The sequence below is a fragment of the Diadema setosum genome, chromosome 14 (assembly GCF_964275005.1).
Source record: "Diadema setosum chromosome 14, eeDiaSeto1, whole genome shotgun sequence".
NCBI lineage: Eukaryota > Metazoa > Echinodermata > Echinoidea > Diadematoida > Diadematidae > Diadema > Diadema setosum.
The window spans coordinates 15,690,685-15,713,804 of NC_092698.1; the positions used below are offsets into that span (position 1 = coordinate 15,690,685).

General features: G+C 39.1%; 1 protein-coding gene across 1 annotated transcript; it reads left to right on the top strand.

The window, feature by feature from the left end:
• The first annotated feature begins 1,100 nt into the window (after nt 1-1,100).
• Nucleotides 1,101-21,433, top strand: LOC140238162 (pancreatic lipase-related protein 2-like). The gene is made up of 7 exons (XM_072318101.1): nt 1,101-1,110; nt 1,640-1,785; nt 10,961-11,114; nt 15,849-16,126; nt 17,034-17,265; nt 17,807-17,946; nt 21,140-21,433. Exons 1-7 carry the CDS (start codon nt 1,101-1,103, stop codon nt 21,431-21,433), a joined length of 1,254 nt encoding a protein of 417 aa, XP_072174202.1.
• Nucleotides 21,434-23,120: the final 1,687 nt, after the last annotated feature.

A 23,120-nucleotide genomic window follows, 5' to 3' on the forward strand; every position in this document is an offset into this window, starting at 1 on the left:
CGCTGTCAGTGCCAATTCTATTTCATGGAAATAAGAGTCTTTGCTAGACGGCCGAACGACTTTAAAAAGAAAAAAAAAAATATTGTACGCTTAGAACAACGGAAATCGCGTTGGTTTATGCATGTTCTGTAAATGATTGTGGGGATAATAATATGATCGATAGGGGTAACTTTGGGCACTACCCATAGGGTTTCCTTTGACTGTGCCATCTTCAATATCTCAAAACCCTCAAGAATGCAAGAGCTGAATCATTAAGATTCGAATAACCACCCTCCAAATAGAGTTCATCCATTACAAAATTGGACAAGTTGATGTTGACACTTGTTTAATTTCGTACTTTGATTCTACGTAATTAATGGATAAGCTATCATTATCTGTCTGATAACAAACTCTAATTTTCATAATATCATTCATGCTAGGTTACTAATGCTGTAGAGTTTGTTTTTGGTGAAGAGAAACTGAAATATCATATTTGAACATTCTTAATATGGTCATATCGGGCGCTTTGAAGCATTTGAATATTCCGTTGGCGCGGGACCATTTCCATATCATGCAAATGAGGCCCAGATTGTGTACATGGAAATGTTTGCATCGCACTAACTGACATTGTAAACATAGGTTTCAACACTTTCGGTGTTCCAATCTGAAACCTAGAAGCATAGTTTTCATGGAAACACTGTAGTCTTATCATTATAAGAGCTAATTTGCATATTATGCAAATGATGTTCAGATTATGTACATGGAAATGTTTGCATCGCACTAACTAACATTGCAAACATACTAGTAGGTTTCAACACTTTCGGTGTTCCAATCTGAAACCTAGCAGCCTGGTTTTCATAGAAACATTGTATTTTTATCATTATGGGAGCTAATTTGCATATTATGCAAATTTAGCCACTTTGCCCCACAGGATTTCTTGGGACTTTTAGTATGGTGTTTAAAAGCCCATAACAAGTTGTACTGCAGTGGAATTCCTACTGTTGCAATTAGTGGTTGGTGAAACCCTATTTTGACTGGACTACTATGACATTCGACGAGTAAAGGACGTACAAGTCAGTCTTCTCCTCCTCCCACAGACTTTAATGCAAGTTACGGTAGACATGGCAACAGGTACGTGGATGTCTGCTGCAAGGTCGGTGGTGCCCAAAACCACAGCGCCGAAACCCACGGCAGTGACGAAGAGGCCGAGACCGAATTCACCATGTTCACCCCATAGCCCGGAATGTGTTGAGTCTATGCCGTCAATCCGTGCCCTCCTTGAAAACCACATTCTTTGAGAAAAGTTGGATGACCACGGCAAAGAGATTTCGGAGAGTCTGCAAGAAACCAGAGATTCTCTCAACTACCAAAGTCAGGAAACGGAAGTTAAAGGAGAAAGTGGTTGGGCTGAAGAAGGAGTTAAAGGAGAAGGACAGAATAATACATGAGGAGATCGACCGACTAGCAATGACTAGCGACATATGTATAGCACGAAAAAGTTTTCCTTGGCATTCCACGGAAATCGGAGGAGGAGAATGTGGATGAACTTTTGCATGACTTTTACGTCCAGAAGCTGAAAATTCCTTCTGACGTAGCAAGGGGAATAGAACACCAGAGAGCTCATGGGTCCCCTCAGTGACTCAACCAAACCCCATCAAAGCCAGATATGTGAAATTTGCGGACAAGGTGCTGATTCAGAAGCACGCTCGGAATCTGAAAGGCAACGGGGACAAGATGACCATCACAGACGACCTGCCGAAACGAGTGAGAGAAGAGCGACAAAGCCAGATTCCAGCCCTGAAAGCGGTGAGAAGCGCGGGGAAATTGGCATACATTGTATTTCTCACGAAGTGAACTGACCCAGAGATGTCGGAACTAGGGTTGGGTATTGGTATAGCAGAGAGTAGATTGGTGGACTGATAAGAAGATATGCTTTTAAGTTTCCGACAAAGTGCTTTGAGTAAACCGCATTAGTTTGCGTCCTGGTTCTTTGTTCTTGCTCAATCATGGCACAATAATTTTGAGTTGAGTGGGCATTTAAATGACTATGAAATTTCATGACAATGATTATTGGGTCAAAGGTACAGACAGCTGAATTGCATTAGTGAAGTTCCATGCTGATATTGCTAGAAAGTGAAAGGTAATGATATATCTCTTGTGGAAATGAGTTTAATATAATCAAATGCTAATGAGAAATCTCCTGTCTTTGGTGTCATGTCATAGATGCTGTCATTTTTTTTTATGTTGTCTAAGAAAAGCATGTATGCTCTGAATGAGCACTTTACATGAGACGTGCACAGTTCGTTGGTTGCCCTGCAGAAGGGCCTTAGCTTAGGTAAATGTTCCTGGCAGAAAGGTCTTAGCATAAAAGTGAGTGTAGCGTAAAAACTATCATAAGATTATTGATTCAAATTCTGAAGAACAGTGTACAATAATATTGACTAATTAATGGAGATAAATTTTTAGCCCAGAAAATTAAGAACTCCATTTTACAGAGACATTAGAACATCAAAAATGTGATTATCTAAAAAAGTACCTTTTTTGTGTATAACGCATCAGGTAAGGCCCTTCTGCAGGGCAATTGACGAGTTGTATGCCAGAATCATGCAATTATAAAAGTGAACAAATTGAATTTAATTGAGGTATTGGTTTCAAATGAATGTATGTTATGAGTGCACAAGACGAATGTTGCAGTGGACTTTGAGGTAGAGTGAAACTTGCTATGATGTAGTTAAAAATTACACAGAACGTGGGAATGTTTCTTTTCGACAATATGAAAATTGGAAACATGGGGATGACTATGTTCCTGGTTGTTTGGAGGTGAGAGGATGCATTACCTAAGGGAAATGCACCCTCTCACCTATTGACTTCAAATTTGAAATGATTGTTTTTTTTTTTGTTTTTTTTTTCAAATGTGTACATGAGCATTGTAAATGCTGCCCAAAGGAAATGCATCCTCTCACCTACTGACTTGAAACTTGATATTATTGGAAACAGTAAAACTGCGATTATAGGCAGATGTGGACACATTGTTCTTTAGGGTATTTTTTAAGAGTTGCCAGATTCTGGTAAAAAATAATACAGCAACAGCACAAATTCCTTTTGTGGGAGCCACCCAGAAATATTCTTAAGTTCAATGTGAAATTCTAATGTGGGGATGATTAGAATATAGTGTGGACGAGAGGGATGAGTTTGAAGGGACCTGAATATCCATTTAACATTTTTGAGCAGCAAAGAAGGCTCCCGCATAAAGAACTCATTAAAAAAAGTATCTTTTTCGTATTCATATCTATCATGTTTTTTTTTATTAGAAATAGTGTATTCCTGGACATTTTAAAAAAGTTTTTCTTATGGCAATGTATGGCCACAGGGTGGCAGGAAATCAAAAAGCCAACAGTAGGGAGGCCAATGACTTTTGCTTGGATTCTCTTATAAAAACCAGACAAGTTTGGTATCACTGGAAAGGTCCTATAAGAGAAAGACAAAGGATCAGCTAAATCGATAAAAAATTGGTAAAGTTACAATCTTTTAACTTAAAGATTACATTTAAAAATTCTGCTGCAAAATCGGACCCTCTAAAACAAGACTAGCAGTGAAATAAATGATTGGAAAATGATCCCCATACTTCATGCTTTCATGTGATACCACTTCCATATGGATTTCTAAAAGTCCTTCATATCCCATTCCAAATTTGACAAAAACTAGAAAAATGTTCAATAGGACATTTTTGTGTACTGACAGATATTATTTCAAACTAACTAGATTTCACTGTCCTCCCTACCAACAGGCATTTATTTTGGGCCCCCTAATCAAGTATTTTAATCTTTAAATTGACATTTTGTTTTCTGTGAAATTAAACTTAATTTTTCTTTTAACCTGAAGAATATTTGGAACTCGTATCATTTATGCCCCCTAACTAAACTGGAGATATTTATTTAGTTTGAAGGTACCCCAAAATCCATTTAAAAGTACTATTTGCAGCAATGCTGCAGGCCAAGCCTGGCCCAAGCCTTCGCGAGGGAGGTAAACAGTGCAAGTGGTGCAGAGCGGCTACAGCTACGACGTAACACAAATTTTTACCTTGAATTTTATTGAAGGCCACAGCTACATATGATGTAGTCGTTCTTGGCGATAGGATATCATCTATAATTAGTTTAAACACTAAATGTAGCACGGTGTGGCGGGTTAAGGGGGTCCCATGGGGCCCATTTTAAAAACCAAAGTTGGATAGTTGCTTCTTCAGGTTAATGAGTGTGGGGGCATCAACAGCTGATGCCGATTGTGGAAGCTTGTTCCACTCATTTACTAGGCATATTCTCTTTGGCTATAAAAGTGTTGTTGTTGTTTTTGTTTTTGTTTTTTTTTCCTAATGTCCAGGCGACTCCTTGCTTTCGCTAGTTTCATGGAACGGCCTCTTGTTCTATGATAACCACGAATGCAAGTGGCAAGTTCAAAATAGTTCTCAATCTCAGGTTTTGAATTGTCAATGACAATGTTTTTGAATATTCTGCCATGTTCTGCGTGTTCGATGTTCTGTATGATTGGAGTAGACTAGAGGTATGTCTCCTCTCTTCTTTTTTCAAAAGTGGTCAGCCTTAGTCTTTCTTCGGTATAACTTTAAAGTGAAATAGAAATACTATCTAGGCTATTACAGTATTTTAAATGAACATGTTGATTTGGCTTAAAATCGTAGTTTAGGCCTTGGGTCGCCCTCATTCAATTCACCTCGCACACGTAACACATTAAAGGGGTAGTACAGTATTGGTGGAGATGAGAAATGGGCTTTTAACTTTTTGCGAGATACCAAGAAAACACCTATGATATAGTACAGAGCATACCATTTTAAGAGGAATTCAAAGCTTATTTGATGAAATTCGGGTTTTGAATGACTGAAACATCCAAAAACAAGGTAAAACAAAGCGATCGTAATAAAGTGTGGGTCCCACACTTTATTAGAATCTTTCTTTTTTGGATATCTCAGCAATTTCAAAACCAATTTTCATCAAATAAACGTTGAATTCCTCATAGAATTACATGCTGTTTCATATTTCATAAGAGGTTTCTCATTATCTCACTAAAAATGTTAGAAACCTGAAATTAGGTCTCAACCAAAACTATACGATCCCTTTAACACTATCGCTGTACAGTGTACGCAATGGGGACTTCAATCGGTACCCTCCAATCCACCTCCATTGCCTTTGCGTTATAGCCATGCTTCACGAAGAAGAGTTGATAATACAGTTAGGTCTAGAATAGCCCGACCAGACCCCGTGCGCTAAGCTAGCACGGGGTCTGACGGTGTGTGATACACATATCTACGGAACCCCATACACATATCTACTAAACCCCTCGAACACGGCCACACAACAACAAAACTATTGAAAATTTCTACATTCTTTTCATAAATTTTAGGAATCACTCACGTGAACTGAGATACTTGGACTATGAGCATGGTATTTCAGTCCATAGTGAGCCCTCATGCTACATACACTGAGCAAAAAGTCCAATCTTAACCCGGAATGCTGTGATCATCTCGGGGCCATTCAAAATATACCTTTCCCAGCTTTGAACGATGCAAATTGCGCTGCTAGAATTTGTACGCCCGCGAAGTCGACAGCGCCCTCTTTGCCCAGTGCTGCGCCGACAGTTCGAATCATTTCTGCAATTTCTACGATTTCTGCGGCGTTCAGGATTAAAAAAGGTGCAGTTTTTGGTAAGTTATAAAATGAGTATATCAATATCAATAGCTGAAAACGGTAGCTAAATGGATAAAGTTTTCACCTTATGTAGTCTTAGTAACAAATATGGTGCAGTAAATTCAAAATCGCGTCGGCGCCCCAGAATACAAAGATTACGGAGTGTCCACACCGTACAGCCCTGTCGCGACTTACACTTGTGTATACAGCGACAGGGCTGTGTATAGTTAGGTCTAGAACACAGAGTTCTGTGGTCTAGAACCACCGTGCAGCGGTACGCGTGTTTTTTTTTTTTTTTTTTTTTTTTTTAAGACGGCACAGATTGGGGCATGGCGCGTGTTAAACCTATGGGAAAAACGTTGGGTTAGGGTTTTTGGTTATGGTTATGGTTAGGGTTAGGGTTAGGGTTAGGGTTAGGATTAGCGTTAGGGTTAGGGTTTGATGGTTAGGGTTAGGGTTGGGGTTAGCGTTAGGGTTAGGGTTTGATGGTTAGGGTTAGGATTAGGATTAGGGTTAGGTTTAGGAATAGGGTCCCCGATAGATTTTTAGTTTCCCCAATCTGTGCCGTCTAAAAAAAAAACACGCCAGCGGTACGCAGGTTGGAAGAGTTGAACGCTAACTAGGCAACACAGATTTTTATGTGTGGGACAACAGTCCAGTCGGCAGTACGCGGCACAAATTGTAAATAAAAGGAATGCGTGTGCTCTCACTTTCAGCGAGTGGGGACCTAAACCACGAAATCGCCGTTGATTTTGTACTGTATGTGCGACATCGTGACATCACAAATAATAAAAACCTTCAGTTTACTTACAAACACCAGATTACTTTCATTTCTCACTTCTCATGAACTTGTCTTTGATTGATGTCTGTCGAATGTCGAATGTAACACATGCGATGATGATCATCAACACGCGATGCATCGATGGCGTTCAAGTTCGTTTGCATTATAGGGCTCACACGGGTAAATAATTCCCCTTAGAGACATGTGTTAAAATTCAAATTTCAAAAAAATTCTGTAAAATAGGAGAAAATGGGAGAAATGAGATGTTTCATCTTCACTAACCTGGATAAGTGAGATATTACATTTCATCCAGCAAATTTCCAGGGTGGGTTCTTCGGCTCAAATTCTGTCCAAGGGTCCGCAAAGCCAGACTACGAGTTCTTGTCACTCAAAAAATCACCCATTTTCCGTACACGTATCCAATGAAATATAGTCCCCTTAAATTCCATCAGAAAAGCTTTCATCTTCCAACCAAAATGCAGTTTGGAGAGGAATTCATACTCAATATCTACAGCTATTCAGTTTTTCGCCAAACTACATCATTGATTTTTAATTAATTTTTTTCTTCATTTATTTTGGTATCTTTGGTATGAATTTTTGAAGGGGTCTGGGACAGTCCATTTTATTTACAGGTGTGAGCCCTATAGTGGAGGCCATATTTCTTATTTGACTTTTTAACATCATAAATGTGTTTTTGATGATATTTGCCCCTACATCATATGAGAAATTACACATTCAAGGGTTATAAAGCTTCTCAAAGGGACACTTTTGAAAATCATGCCTTTGGAGTTTTTTTTTTTTTTTTTTTTTTTATAATAAATCTTCTAGTTTTGATCAGTTCTTCATAAGATGAATACATAGATCCAGGCAGTTATCCTTGATTATGGGGGTGTCATCATCACCTTACAGCCTACAAAGTACTTGATAAGACTTTGTTTTGTCAAACAGACTAACTTATGTATTTTGAGCTGTTTCAGTGGTAGCCAAAACAAAGAAATACATTAAAATAACACAGTCATTCAAAATTGTGTGATACTGATCACTGCTATGTACTAAGATCTAGTACCACAAGAACATAATAATTAAGAAAACAAATTACACGAATAAGGACCATGTCACATGATATGTGAGCCAATAATCTTTTCCATATCTCAAGAATATTTTACCTCGTGATCATTACTCGTAAAGGTGCTTTGTTAGCTATATCAACAAAGTCCATCCAAAGTTCACTTGCATTGATAGCGCGCCTGGAAAAGAAACCACAATGACACCAAAGCTGTTATTTTATTATTGTCGTTTATAAAATGGGTTCAAGAATGTAGCCAATTGGAAGCGCTGAAATGAGTCACGTGTGCCTGCATTAATTTCTCACTAACATGCACGGCCTGACGTCACAATGTTTAAACTCGCAGTGCGCACTCAATCAGTTGTTACAAGTGCGTCGCGCGCTACTATACGCGCTGTCAATCCTGTAAACAACAAGTTTACTTCTAGTTCGGGCTGCCGGCCGGCCTTTCTTGTGTGCATAACATGTGTGGCGTACGTATACTCTTATACGTACAGTACTTATATGTGCGGGATGCGAGTGCGACGCGACGTGCGTAATATGTTTGGGACGAACATCTTCTGACATCTTGACTTTTTATGTAGCTGATTGGTAGTGATCCAAAAAGGTACGTGAAAAATGCTGTTAGTTTTCGACCCATTTTATAAAACAAATGATGCACAGGATTATTTCGTGGCGTTAGTGGAGATGCAGCTCACTCTCGGGTATTTACAATGTAGTGCAACATGCACTCGGCTTCGCCTCGGTGCATGTTTCACAATTGTAAATACCCTCGAGTGCGCTACATCTCCACTAACGCACTCTATCCTGTGCATCATTTGTATATTATAAAATGGGTTCAAGAATGTAGCCAATTGGAAGCGCTGAAATGAGTCACGTGTGCTTGTATTAATTTTTCACTAACATGCACGGCCTGACGTCACAATGTTTGCACTAGTAGTGCGCACTCAATCAGTTGTTACAAGTGCGTCGCGCGCTACTATACGCGCTGTCAATCCTGTAAACAACTTCCAGTTCGGGCTGCCGGCCGGCCTTTCTTGTGTGCATAACACAAAGAGATTATACCACAAGAGGGCGTAGTCCAGTAGAGAGGCAGCCGCGCGAGGGAGCTGCCATTTTGCGTTGTGGGAGCCGCCATTGCACGGATCATGTACAGTAGATGGCAGCGCACTGTTAAATGCGCTCGACTTGAATATTCGGCGCAGTGACCTTGCGTTGTTTTATTGTGACGTCACAATGGTCATGTTTAAGCGTCATAATGGTGCTGATGTTGTTTGATTTTATGGCGTGAGTGGGAATGTACGCGAAACAAACGTCATAGTGCTCAACTACTGTCTAGTCTACACCCAAGTTCCCACTGTTAATTTTGCGAACAGCAAAAAGGTCTGGACTCTACTAAATGGTTCAAATGATATGGTATCATCGCAGAAACTAATATTTAAACAATTAACCACATTGCGATTCTGAAAATGAAAATGTGTAATGAAGAATAACATATCACTCCAGATATGATATGAGAAGATATGACTTGAACGTAGACTTAGATCCAGTGCCAGGAGCTGAGTGTGCGCTCCCTCTTCAATTTTGGACGCACTATTTGTACGCACGCGTATGGCGACTACTTACTCTATAGGTATAATCTCTTTGGCATAACATGTGTGGCGTACGTATACTCTTATACGTACAGTACTTATATGTGTGCGGGATTTCCGAGTGCGACGTGCGTAAATGTTTGGGACGAACATCTTCTGACATCTTGATCCACAAAGGTACGTGAAAAATGCTGTTAGTTTTCGACCCATTTTATAAAACAAATGATGCACAGGATTATTTCGTGGCGTTAGTGGAGATGCAGCTCACTCTCGGGTATTTACAATGTAGTGCAACATGCACTCGGCTTCGCCTCGTGCATGTTTCACAATTCTAAATACCCTCGAGTGCGCTACATCTCCACTAACGCACTCTATCCTGTGCATCATTTGTATACTATACGTTTGGAACTCGGTCACTACATATTCGGTCAATCAATTACACTTTCAATTATTTCTACCTTGATAGCCCACCCCCTCCCCCCCCCCCAATTTTCGGGTGCATGTCACGAGATCGACACCCACGAGTTATACAGCTCACACGATTCAAACCGATGTTAGCGATCTTCGTACTTTTTTCTTACCTACTAGACGTGTGCTACTTACCTGCTACTTGCGTGTATTCCGTGTGACCTGCGTGAGAGCTTTGAAACCGATCCATTTTCTGTTTTGAGCGACTTACAGGTACTGAGAAGTACCTGCGTTAGAGTTGCATGCGAGGTGCTGCCAGTAAGGGTCTCCTACTGTTGTTCTGCGTGTACCTCTGCGAGCGAACCCCCACGACTCACTCAGAACAAGTTTTGAGCATGCTCAAGGCCTTGTCATACCGTATCTGGGAAGTTTTGCGGCTTGACTTGCGGGGAAACAAATTTGCTACCCGGAGCTCTCCACAGAGTTGGTCGGCACCTGACAGTACCTATAGCGCGTAACTCGCCTGTAGTTGCACGGAGGTGCGCACGCAAGTCCAATTTAACCGCAGCTACGTTTTGAGCATGACCAAACCTTTTTTTTCCGGGTGAGTAGCGGGGATAGCCGGAGAGGTCCACGCAGAACGCCAGTAAGAGGCCCGTAGCGGCAGCACCTCGCAGGCAACTCCCACGCAGATAATGGCATTCTGTAGGACTTCTGCCTTTCCTTTAGAGGAATTCCTTCACTGAGTTGTCAGCCCCCCATGCGACTGGTACACAGGTCACACAGTATACCCGCAAGTAGAATTTAAGTAGAACGCGTCCAGCAAGTAAGACACATGCACTGACTCGCCCAAATCCTTGTCCCCCTCAAAAATTGTCCGGTATGCTGGAAAATCCCTACACGCAACAAGCCCGCGTAGCTTGCCCGGAAAAGTGTGACAGGGCCGAAACATGGTTGCGGGAAAAAAGATGTGCGTGCGCAACTCCGGGCGACTACGGGTGAGATACGTGCTAGGTACTGTCATGTGCGGGTCATCTGCGGGGACCTCCTGGTAGTAATTTTTTTTCTTCGCAATGTTTAATACGTGATCACGTGGCTATATCATTCTAAATTGAATGAATGAATGGTGAAAAGGTGCTAGTCTTATGAATTTCAGTTGAAAAAAAAAGTGTTCATTAGAATGAGGTTAACGGTAATATGAATGCTCCAAAATGAATTTGAATGAATTAAGAGATCATAGAATTGAAATACTGACTATGTCAGTTGGGAGTTTCCCGACTTCTAATGAGAGGTCATTCCACAGTTAAGGAGCTACACAGGCACGAACGCTCGGTCTCCTAATGTTACTTTTGTTTTGCATGTTGGACGAACATAGTCTAGAGTCTGGACTTTTTGACGGCTGTTTCTCTGTTTGTTTATTTTTCCGTCGCAACTGCAGCGCAAGTCACTGAGTGCATCAAAATATGTTACGGCACGGATCAAAACTTCGTCCATCCGAGGGCATGGACGAATTCCCTGGAGGGCGCCCTCATGCGATTTGATGCAGAGAGAAAGCAAGGGGGAGGGAGCGCGAGAGAAAGGGGAGGGGAGGGGTATGAAAAAAAAAAGCTAGATGATTCTAACTTTGCACTGAGTCAGCTCTGATAATGTATTGTATGCAAAGGAAATCAAACAATGTCATGTCCGAAGCAATGTTCCTTTGCACTACATCACGAATGAACGTCAAAACACGGGACATGGTATCATTTGACATGTTACCTAATGATTTGATGGATTGTTTACTTCACCTATAGCGATCAGTCTTGACTCAAAGTTACGACCCTGCATTTGAAGAATCAGTAAATTAGTTGTTGATTGGCCTATTGGTGTATGGAGGAGTGGTCAAATGGACCGAAAGAACAATGGATCGATTTGTTGATCGCCAATTGGCTATTCCATAACTCGTAACAGTTCACATCTACAACAATGTCTTATTCAGTTTGCATGAATCTTTTATTCCCTAATGTAGTGTATCTATTTCTTTGAGATTTGCATAGTCCTTAGCATGAATGTTCAACTACATACTTCAAAGCTGTGAGTTTGAGGTTAGTTGTTGCCTCCTTGTATACCATGAGTTGTATGGGAGAAAAAGGATTTGATTATTTTCTTTTTGTATTCTTGGCGTCCTTTTATGACTTTAAAGGACAAGTTCACCTTCATAGACATGTGGGTTGGGTGAATGCAGCAATATTAGTATAACACATTGGTGAAAGTTTGGAGAATATCTGCTCAAAATCTGTTCAAAAGTTATGAATGTTTAAAATGTCTGCGCGATCACTGCTGGATGAGAAGACTACTACAGCGTATGATGTCAGATGCGTACAACGATATAAGGAAAATAAAAAGAGAATTTCTCAAAACATTACTTTCTGAATAAAGTGCACATTTCTTTAACTTGTTACTGACGTATATCAAAGGTAATATCATTACTCCTGCCTTCTAAAAGAGAAAAGTCGAGTGACCTTTTGTTATGCGAGAAAAGTGAAAATATTTTGAATTTTCTTTATAGTTTCTTTATATCGTTGTACACATATGACATCACAAGCTATGATTGTCTGATTTTCCTCAAACCCTCACTGATGTGTCCTACTAATAATGCTGCATTCACTCAACGCACATGTCTATGAAGGTGAACTAGTCCTTTAAGTATACTACACACACATGGACACAGGCACACAATATATTCACTAACCCATTTTTCACATTTCCAAATATTGTTCTATCATTCAACACAACAGAGTGCCAATGACATTACAGCTACAATTAGTTCAACACATGTGTGAATGCGGGACATAAAACACACGCGGCTTCATCAATTACACCTCTTACCTGCAACATTAGGGCAGCTATTAAGCTAATGAGACGGTAATTAGTGAATCAATTAACATTCGTCTCAGCAAAACCTTGTAGCTATTAATAACTCCTTCTTTCAAAATGACAATACGTATAGAGTCATTTGTTGTAGGATTTGATTATTCAAATACAGAAGCCAAAGGAAAATCCTGCCAATCAAATCAATATTGTCACAATGGCACGAATACGACAGAAAAGAAAACCAATGGAATCACACGGAAAAGTTCGAAACATACGTAATTCATGCCGAGGCATACTTTAAAGAAATTGGAATAATATCTTGTATCCTATTAGAGTTTCAGTGGGAATTTGTGTTAACATTTATCTTTAACTATGAGTTAGGAGAAACACACTCACGAAAACCCACTGCGTAGCAGCAGCCTCTCGAATTTTTTTTTCCCTGAATCATAAGCATCTTGCCGAGGCATACACAGTACATTCAAATTGAATATAGTAGTACATCTCTCACAGTCAAAGCTCTATTTCCGTCCTTTTCTACACAATGATGTTTTAGGAAGAGGAGGGGAGCAGGCTACTGCGACTGTCAATTAATAATTAGATCGGCCATTCCCTATATAAATAAATACTTTATCCATCATAATGAGAATTTGTATTCATACCATTGATATGTGCTTCCAATGTGCAAATCATTGCAGAATGGAAGGTCAAGATGGGATGTTTTGAACAGGAAACTTTTAAAACTAAAGCTAAAACTATAGTAGGGAATGAACTAATGGGGTCAAAGCTAAGACCCACATCTGTCGTGCCTTGAAAAATAAAACGAAACAAAAAACGGGAACAAAACGTGTGAAAATATTTAAATGTTCCATCGTTTCACAGGTGGTGTGTGTGATAGCATTACACAATTACTACTAATGGCCTCATAACTTTGCCGATTCGAGTTCGGTTATTACGTTGTAATTATGCGTAAAACAGCAGCTTATATAGATATCTTGGAAATTTATGAGTAATAATAACTATACTTATCTCATAATCACATCCTGTCCACCACGTGGGGTTTCAATGAAAAGAATAAACTGTGACCAGAATTTACACTGGCTGATGTCACTAACTGCGGCCAGATAAGGCACTACAGAGATTGTGAAGGGTATAAAAAGAAGACCCACTCCAGCCTTCCAGCAGAACATATCCTGAGATTCAATACAGCTGCTGCTAACCCGTGGCTATGCATACGGTCATCATGAAATCTCCTGGACTTGTCATCGCAATCTTGAGTTGCATTGCAACGTGTAAGTTCTGCGATTCTGTAAGAACTTTTTTCTATTTTTTTTTCTTCCAGGTATAGTTAAAAGTTACTAGCTCCTAACTAGTAGTTGTAAGTTGAGGAGGCATGGTTAGTTTGACGAGTAGGAAAATTAGACTTTAGAGACTGATTTCAATGAAAAGTGTAAACTGCCCACCAATCATTTTACTGCCGCACGAACATGACAAAGACTTAAAGAAATTTACAAAGTCAAGTCTTTCTCATGAGACCATTTTTATCAAGAAATTATTTTCTCAGTCTTGGAGGGCGGGAGTGATTTTACATCGGTATGCATTTATATATATATATATATATATATATATATATATATATATATATATATATATTAGTGAATCTTATTAATTTTGTGTTAAACTTTCATGAAAGTACAAAAGAAGGGGCTATGGAGGAGATAGTAAAATTACATGTTGTACGTTCGCGTGGGAAAACCATTGTTACTCGTTTGTTTATGCAGGGAGGTGAGTTTTCTCTCACCTCCCTGGTTTATGCTAACGTTGGCTGTATTGTGAATTTTCACTTTGTTTATTATAAGTAATTTCACTCTGTATCAACTAGTTTATAGGAATGACTGCTAACTCTCTTTCCGAGCTGTCAAGGATTTCTTAATGAGGAGCTTGGTTTAAGGTCAGTATATTCATTACTCACACTGTAAATAGGACTGTCCGGAGAAAAGAAAAGAAAAATCGAGATGGGGGGGGGGGGGGGGGCGGTCTCATACAGCGCGAGAGACCCGCGGAGTCGGCGCTGCTCGGCTGAACTTGCCTTGTCCACGTTTGTGCCCTGTCGAGTTTGGCATTTTTGTTTTGTTTTGTTTGTTTTTGTTAGGTGATCCGAGTATCCTCTCGGATCACCTTCAGTATCTGTACTGATTCTTTGTTTTTCTTCTTCTTTTTCTTTATTTCTGGACGAAAGTTGTGCAGAGGTTAGCTCAGAAAGTTCTCTGCCTATCAATTTCAAACTTATACCATCTATGTATCATGTCCCAAAGACGACAGATCAAATAAAATCATAGTTTAGTTTAGTTTTAGTTTTTGTTTGTTTGTTTGTTTGTTTGTTTAGTTTTAAACCGTGCCCTGATCTGGTCTCCCCCACAGAGCTATAATATCTCCATGGTCTCCCTATGGACACGACCTAATAATTTTTGTTTTATCTGTCAGACTGTCGGAATATGGCAACAAATGTAAGAAATAAGTAGGCCTACGTAATCATTCCGATAGTGGATTTCAGCTGTGGATTTTGCCTAGTTGTATTGGTATTCAGCTAATTATAACCAAAATTAGAAGTTTATTCATGTCAAATCTTAGTGTTAACTTAATGATATCGACAACACCCAATGACTCCGCCCCTTATTGATATATCTATTTATTATTATACGATACCAGACAGTAGCATTCAGTTCTCTCCTCATGCTTGTACAAAAGCGCATAATCTTTATTGGATCATAATATAACTCATCAGGTCTTTTGAAATAACTTCCATTCAAGAAGAAGTTACCCATCAAAAAGTTATTTATGTTTGTAATGTCCCAAGGCTAACAACGTTTGCCCAGAACGTAGTGTGCTGTTGGTAGATGAGATATTCTCCTGTTTGTTTGTTTGTTTTTTCTCCTCCGTATTCTAGTCTAGTTCTTTCCAGACCTGGCTCCGGTGAACATGCAGCTATCCTTAAAGCGTCTTATCAGGCTAGGCTACACAATATTTCCTGTCAAGTCCCATTGCGGACAGCCTCCAAGTTCTGTTACGGCATATTAAATGCTGTCACTTTTCTTTTTTTTAATTTAATTATTACTTTCTTCTTTTTCTTTCGTTCACCCCGTTTCATTACAAACTTTAATCTCATAAGTAGGCCCTACCGGGACTGCCGTGGCATTTTTTTTTTTTTGACAGTTTAAAAATATGACAGGGCTTCCACGGCAATGACGGCCTGTTACGTTTGTCAATCCCATCCCCAACGCTGTCTCATGCCCTCCGTTTTGTTCACGGTGGCTTGAAACTGCCATGGCCGCCGGGATCTTGTGGGTAAACACAGCATATTAGGGCCTTTCGGTCTTTGGACTGAATTTCATGGAGATTAAGCAGTTTCACTTTAGATCACTAATAGGCTTATTGCCTCTGCTTGTTTGTCTATTTTTTGTTTTCCCTTTACCCAGCATCATTAGGTTCGGTATGTTACGATGATTGGTGTTTCGAAACTTCCCGTGCATGTCATTGGCGAACACCCGACTCGCCCGATGATGTCGGTACCTCGTTCAAGTTGTACACCCGAGACAACCAAAACACTGGCGACGCCATTGACCACGAGAACGCAGCAACCATCACGGCTTCACATTTCCAGGCTGACAGAGACACGAAGTTTTTGATCCACGGTTACACGGACAGCATGGGGGGAGCATCATGGATAGAGATGAAGAACACTCTTCTTCAAAACGTAGGCCAAAATCCTCAATAACGAAGTTTGTTTTGTTGTTGTTGTTTTAATTTTGTCAGTAGGGTCAGATAGTTTGTAGAATGTCCTTCAAATACATTTAAGATTATCTTGCACTTCATAGTTCATATTGCTCGTTGAGACTTCACGCACACAGTATTAGGCCAAAATAGTCAATAAAAAAAAACAACAACAACTGACCGTTCCGACCTCTTTACTCCTGTACATCTCACTGGAATGTTCTTAAAAATTGTTGAAGAGTGTTAATTTCCTCCACCTAAACATGGTATTTTGCGATATATATATATATATATATATATATATATATATATATATATATATATATATGTGTATATTATATATATATATATGTATATTATATATATATATATATATATATATATATATATATATATATATATATATATATACATTTATTACTATGAAATAACACTATACTCAGCTGATATGCTACAAACTAGTCCCATTGTCATTACTATTTGTTAAGCACAGTGCACCCGAACAAACCACGTTAATACCTTTCTGGAGTTTGTCAGGCAAAGTAACGAGGAGCGAACCAGAATGAGGTCACAACTCGTCGATAACCCCCTCTATTGTAGGCCAGAGATTGTGACAAATAATTAGTGTCTTAGCTTCGTGATGATCCCAAACTTGGCTGCCAATGAGCCTTCCGCTCTTTTTGTCTAAGTAGAACTGATTTCCTAGCACCATGTCGCTAATACAAGTCGGTGTTCTCCCAGAGCCTTATAACATAGCAATAGACAATAACAAGATTAGCCCAACTGATTTTAATATGTTTGCACATGATTCATCCATCTTAATGTTTGTCTTTGGCTCTTTTATTCCCATGGTCTATGGTCCTGTTCTACTTCACTGTAATAACGTCCAGTACGACGTAAATGTGGTGATGGTTGACTGGAACCCAGGTGCATCCCGCGGTTATGCTAAGAGCAGGGCGAACACTCGAGTCGTTGGGCGAGAAGTAGCGGCGCTCATTCAAGCATTCAACACGGTGAAATATGCAGCCCTCAGCTCTATGCACATCATTGGCCACAGCCTCGGCGCCCACACGGGGGGCTACGCTGGGGAGGCGTGTGGCGGCATGATTGGTCGAATTTCCGGTGAGATCTTTGGTTGTCTTTTTGTTTATTCGATTGCGTTTCTTTCTTTCTTTGATTGGTTGGCTTTTTGAGCGAAGATTACTGGAATTTTCAGTTGCACTTTTCCTCCAATCCCTTACATGCCGCATACATGTTTATGCTCGAACGCAGTAAAAGACATAACAGTACGGTCTCTCCTTTTAAATGGTGGATTGTATAGCAGGCATGGCAGTCCCAATATGTCTTATTTGAATCAGTCTCATGCAAAAACGGATAGCATGAATCATTTTGTCTGTAATTCTGTCTCGCATATTAATATGAAAAGGACAATGAGCAGGCTGTCAATTTAAGCGTATTTTTTTTTTCTTTAGCGTGTATGTATACCTGCATACAGCATGGCGAGTATTGATTAACACTTTTCACGTCATTCAATCATTTCGAAACTTTTAACGTATTTTTTTTTTTTTTTTTTGGGGGGGGGGGGGGGTCATAATAAATGTCTCTCCACATATTTATAAGTTTTTCCATCTCTAAGTCTTTCTTTCAATCTGCCTTGATCTAGGTATGGATCCAGCCGGTCCCGAGTTCGGTGGTGATTTGGACCCGGAATGTCGACTGGATCCGACAGACGCCCTCTTCGTCGATGTGCTTCACACAGACGGTGACATCATCGCACTTGGTGGCCTTGGACTCATGGACGAGGTAGGCCTTTTTGGTCTTAGACTAGGCCTCAGACACTCCAGCATTTAAAATGTCCTTTCCATCCAAGTATGTTGACCGCCATTGATAAATTTTGGTCTGTACATATACAAATCGATAAACTTCATGGAAATATGCACCATAAGATATTGTTTGAATGAAACCAAAAACCCAAAGAATAATGTGGATTGAGCACTGTTGAGTGAAAGCAGCTACATTCAATTCAATTCGATGTTTTATTTCATTTTTCGACATGAACATATAAACATCACTTCACTTTTTGCAACAGAAAATAAGGTGCGTAAAACTATGTGGGATGAAAATAATATACAACGATTGTAGCACCTTACAATAATTACACATTATCATAAAACTCAAGTGATTTGAAGTAAGTAAACAATGTGGATAATTCGAAAAATGGAGGGACCCATTAAAAGACAAAGCTTGTAGAATGTGGGCCCCTCAGAAGAAAAACATAAGTTGAAAGCAAAGAGAAGGTCTTGAAGCCCACTAGAGAGACAGATCAACAAAACAGACACATGTACACACGTAAAAACATGAAACGGGACTGAAACAGGAGTAACAGTACAACAGAGAGTTGACTATGAGACGAGACAAAATGAGACAAAACTAACAACAGTAAGAGAACAGGACAGAACAGGTGACAGACAAAAAAGACAAAAACGTTCAGCAGAGACAGCGATCTCGTCGGAAGTATGGAGAGAGAGAGAGAGAGAAAGCGACGCGAGAAAGAACAATGTACTAGAGATATAATCGCGGAAATATCCTAGCCTTATTACATGAGTATAATAATAAGAGAATATACGTAGCAATCAATACGTGGTTCTTAGATAAGGGGTTATAACAGCTGGTTAATTCAAGTCGGTAGAATTATAAGATTGCAGTAGAACAATTTTCAGTTTCCTTTTAAATGAGTATATCATGTATATAGAGGGGGCATTTTTAATATCGGAATGCAAGAAATTCCAATAATTTGGGCCGGTATAAAGAAAATGTGTTATTGGCTAAAATCGTACGAAGAAGAGGTAAATAATATTCATTAGAACGTCGAGTTGGATATTCATGAAATGACTGATTTTTTTTTTAGGAACATGGAATGAAAAATATCAGGAAGAGAGTTATTATCATACATACACATAAATTGTCCTAAATTGAATAAAAACAAATCTCTGAATTTTAATAGCTTATTAGAAGCAAACGATACACATGTATGAGAGCGAATGGGAGGATAACAAAATAAAATGACGCGGAGAGCTTTCTTTTGCAAAAGAAAAACTCTATCCAACAAATTTTGGTTAGTGTTAGTAGAACACATCAGTGAAAGTTTGAGGAAAATCAGACAATCTACGCAGAAGTTATGAATTTTTAAAGTTTTGGTGTTGGAACCGCTGGATGAGGAGACTACAAGAGGTTATGACGTCATAGTGGACAACAATGTAAAGGAAATATAAAAGGGAATTCCACAAGAATTCATTTTTCAAGAAAATTACGCATTTCATCAACTTGATACTGACATGTGTTAAGGATAGCAATTATTCCCCCTGCTTTCTGAAAGCGGTTAGTCAAGTGCTCTTTCATTATGCTAAAAAAGTGAATTATGTGGAATTCCCTTTACATTTTTTTTAAAATAATTATTGTCCATGCATGATGTCATATTACCTCTAGTAGTCTCCTCATCCATCGCTTCTAACACCAAAACTTTAAAAAATCATAACTTTTGCATCGATTGTCTGGTTTTCCTCAAACTTTCACTGATGTGTTCTTAATGTATGTTGCTGCTTTCACTCAATCCACATTTCTCTTTGGGTTTTGGTTTCCTTAGTCAAGGAAATAAATGAATAATAAAAAATACCGACCCAATCGACTCGATAGCCAAATTGATCAGCATCTTTTTGTAAACTAGAGAAAATCAAAAGCCTCGTCCCTGGTGTCCAATTCAACGTATCTCCATGGTGACGAGCCAGCCGCAGTACATTACGGAGTCATTGGCGTTATACGTTGTCCTCGCGGCATTATTTTTGTGGGGGTTTTACCGAGCAAAATTCTAGCCAGTTTTCGTGACAACGATGATGACGATGATGATGATGATGATGATGATGATGATGATGATGATCTTCTTTTCTTTTTTTTTTGAAAGTGTATCAGGAATTTTGGAGGATCCCTTTTTGTGCACTCTGCAAACTGCATTTATTATTAAATGCATTTTTTTAAAACGAATGTGCATAGAAGAGTATTTTCGCTTGAAATGACATCTTTATGTTTTACAGCAGTACCTGCCATATTGATTTGCCTTTTACATTGCCATTAATGCTTTATAAAATAATGCAATAGCAAACTTTGTGATGACTACCCCGCGTACTGATTCGTTCAAATTTGTGGGAATGTCTTGGTGGTCAATAATTTTGTAGGCTTCTATTGTTTTTCTCGATGTTGACCATTATAGGTTGCAAACGTAACACTCTTAATACACGCATCCGAGTCATATTTCTCAAGTGTGGCTAAGGTTCTCGTCAGATTTTATGGCAGTGTGTCATGGGAAAATGTGGCTACTTATCGATTTGGTTACAGCTCGTTATTCCGAAGGTTCGTTATTCCGAAGGCTCTTTAGTCCGAAGATTCGTTATTCCGAAGGTTCGTTGTTCCGAATTTCATTTTCGGATTAAGGAATCTTCGGAATAACGAACCTTCGGAATAACGCCACAAAATAATGTTCGGATTAACGAACATCTAGGTATAGGGAATTTGCGTGTTTCGGATTAACGAACCTTCGGAATAACGAACCTTCGGAATAGCGAACCTTCGGAATATCGAACAGCACCCGGTTATACAGCGCCCTCGGTGTTCTAATACGTTCAACATGAGACGGAACAATGCCCAGATTTTCTATTCTACAATAGATTGTTAGGCATATAAGAAATCAACTCTGTGTTGGGAACTACTTGCCTTGCCCGGCAACAAACATGTCTCGTTTTGATTTTTTTTTATTTCTTCTTTCTTCAGAAACGTTGCTGATTCTTATTTTTTTTTTTTTTTATTCAAATTCAATTCGACTCAATAATGGGTAGATAAGTTAAAGTGGGGAAATGAAGACAAGAAGAGAAAAGTATAGCGGTATGGTTTGTATTATTTCGATCACACTCACCTTTGTGGTTGTGCCGTTTATCTGCCATTTTAGCTCGGCCATCAGGATTTCTACCCCAATGGAGGAATGGACATGCCGGGTTGCCCGTTTTTTTCGGTAACATGTGATCACAGTCGAGCTGTGGAATATTACATCGAGAGCATTTGGAACCCGTGCTCGTTCATGGCTAAACAGAAAGCCGAGACGTGGGAAGATATCGACAATGGTTCGGGCCAGAATTGCGACGACTCCGTCTGCCCACAAATGGGCTACAGGGCCGACAAAGCCGACGGTGAGGGCGCCTTTTATCTCACCACGAACGGAGATGAACCCTATTGCCAGGGATAAGGAGAATATTAATGATCGATTGAAAATAATCTACGCATTCCATTACACCGACAGAGTGAAACTGAAAAAACAAAAAGAGTAATGCATGTAGAGTAGTACAGAGATCCCTCCGATGCAAAATGTATAGACAACGTCAAATTGACCAATCAGGCGATATCAAAGGCATAATTTAACATTTGCAGATGAAACAAAAACCCAGCATTATTGTTTCAAAATAGTTTTAAAATTTGAGTTAGGGATAGAAACAACCAATGTAAAATTTGAACCAGTATAGTCGATGATAAGTATTGTTAAAATACAAAATGTGAACAATAGTTATAATACAAATGTTTCCAGGCTAAACCATCCACACTTATGGTTAAGTAAGAAAAATAGTGATGTCTCCTTATATTTTAGGCTTTATTGCAAAAAAGAAATATGGTAGGATGTTTTGTGATAAAACTGACCTACATATATGCTTCAAAACTGATATCTTGAAGATTATCACTGCTCCCAAAGGTAAACAGGACCTTTGAGAAATTGAAGACTATTGTATTTGTCAGTCGAAATTTCGTAGACGACCAACTTGAAAGAGTAGGGCCATGTAGCCCTAGAGCCCATTCTGACCATGCTACCGTCTCTTTATCCTACTCATATTATTAGCTCCCCTGGTAACGTCGCAAACTGTATTCAATTTATCAATTGAAGTCATGGGCGATTCTGAAACAATATGATTATCATCTCGTCTTCAGTATTGTTGGCAAATCTGAATTTCTTCCACAATACTTTGTATTAAGTGAAAAATTAAGAAGAACTGCTTAAATTCATTAAATCCTTTTTAAACAAAGTCAACACGAGACGGATCCTCAATTTATGTGGTCTTCTCAATCAAATGATCAATTTAAAGTGTAGCCATTTAGAGACGTATGGTCATTGTGATCCCCAAGGAAACGATAACATTGACCAATACAAGGGCTTAAATGAGAGAGCAGTTTTTATTTTACATGATGAAATAAATAGTTTTAGTTTCAGTTTTAGTTTCAAAACGGGTTATGGACCATTTTTGAGCATTTTAATGCAACTCTATAATCAGCTAGAACACAAACATTTCCAGTGATACTTCACTTTTCACGTATAACATGCATAACTAGGTATATTCTTTGGGTCATGATTAAAGATATCCTACGTTTTCTCAATATTTCCTTTGCAAATACCTGGAATTAAAAAGAATAGAGTTAACTCGTTTTACGCTTGAGGTCTTCAAATACATGTACTAGCAAATAATGAAGAGTAAAAGTCACGAGTCGAATTAAAATACAGCATCAAATCAGACAAAGTTTTTTTTCCCCATGAACTTGAGCTATATATAGGAGACGTCACGGCAACTTCCAAACAACTTCCCTTTTTTTTATGTTTTTTTTTTTCTACAGCTAAGCCAGAGCTTTGTCGTTTATCACGATTAGTTTGCATTAATTGTTAATGTAAAGCTGCCCAAAGGAAAAACGCAGTATCTGCAATGTGTTATAATAATGCAGATACCCGTACTGCATATTTCCTTGGGGAGGCAGAAAGGGTGTTTGTGTATCCTAACGAAAGGCTAGGATTGGTAACAGTTCAAAACAATTTTTACGACATTTATATTGGTCAATTATACTGTATTTCCCACTTCGGACCTTCCAAGTCAAAATAAGACAAATTAAAGGCGTTT

Bases quoted from the DNA above. Each gene is read 5' to 3' on its own strand.
- LOC140238162 (XM_072318101.1), top strand. The intron at 11,115-15,848 runs GTATGAAAAAAA...CCCTTTACCCAG, and splicing joins AGAGAAAGGGGAGGGGAGGG to CATCATTAGGTTCGGTATGT. The intron at 16,127-17,033 runs GTAGGCCAAAAT...AATAACGTCCAG, and splicing joins AGAACACTCTTCTTCAAAAC to TACGACGTAAATGTGGTGAT.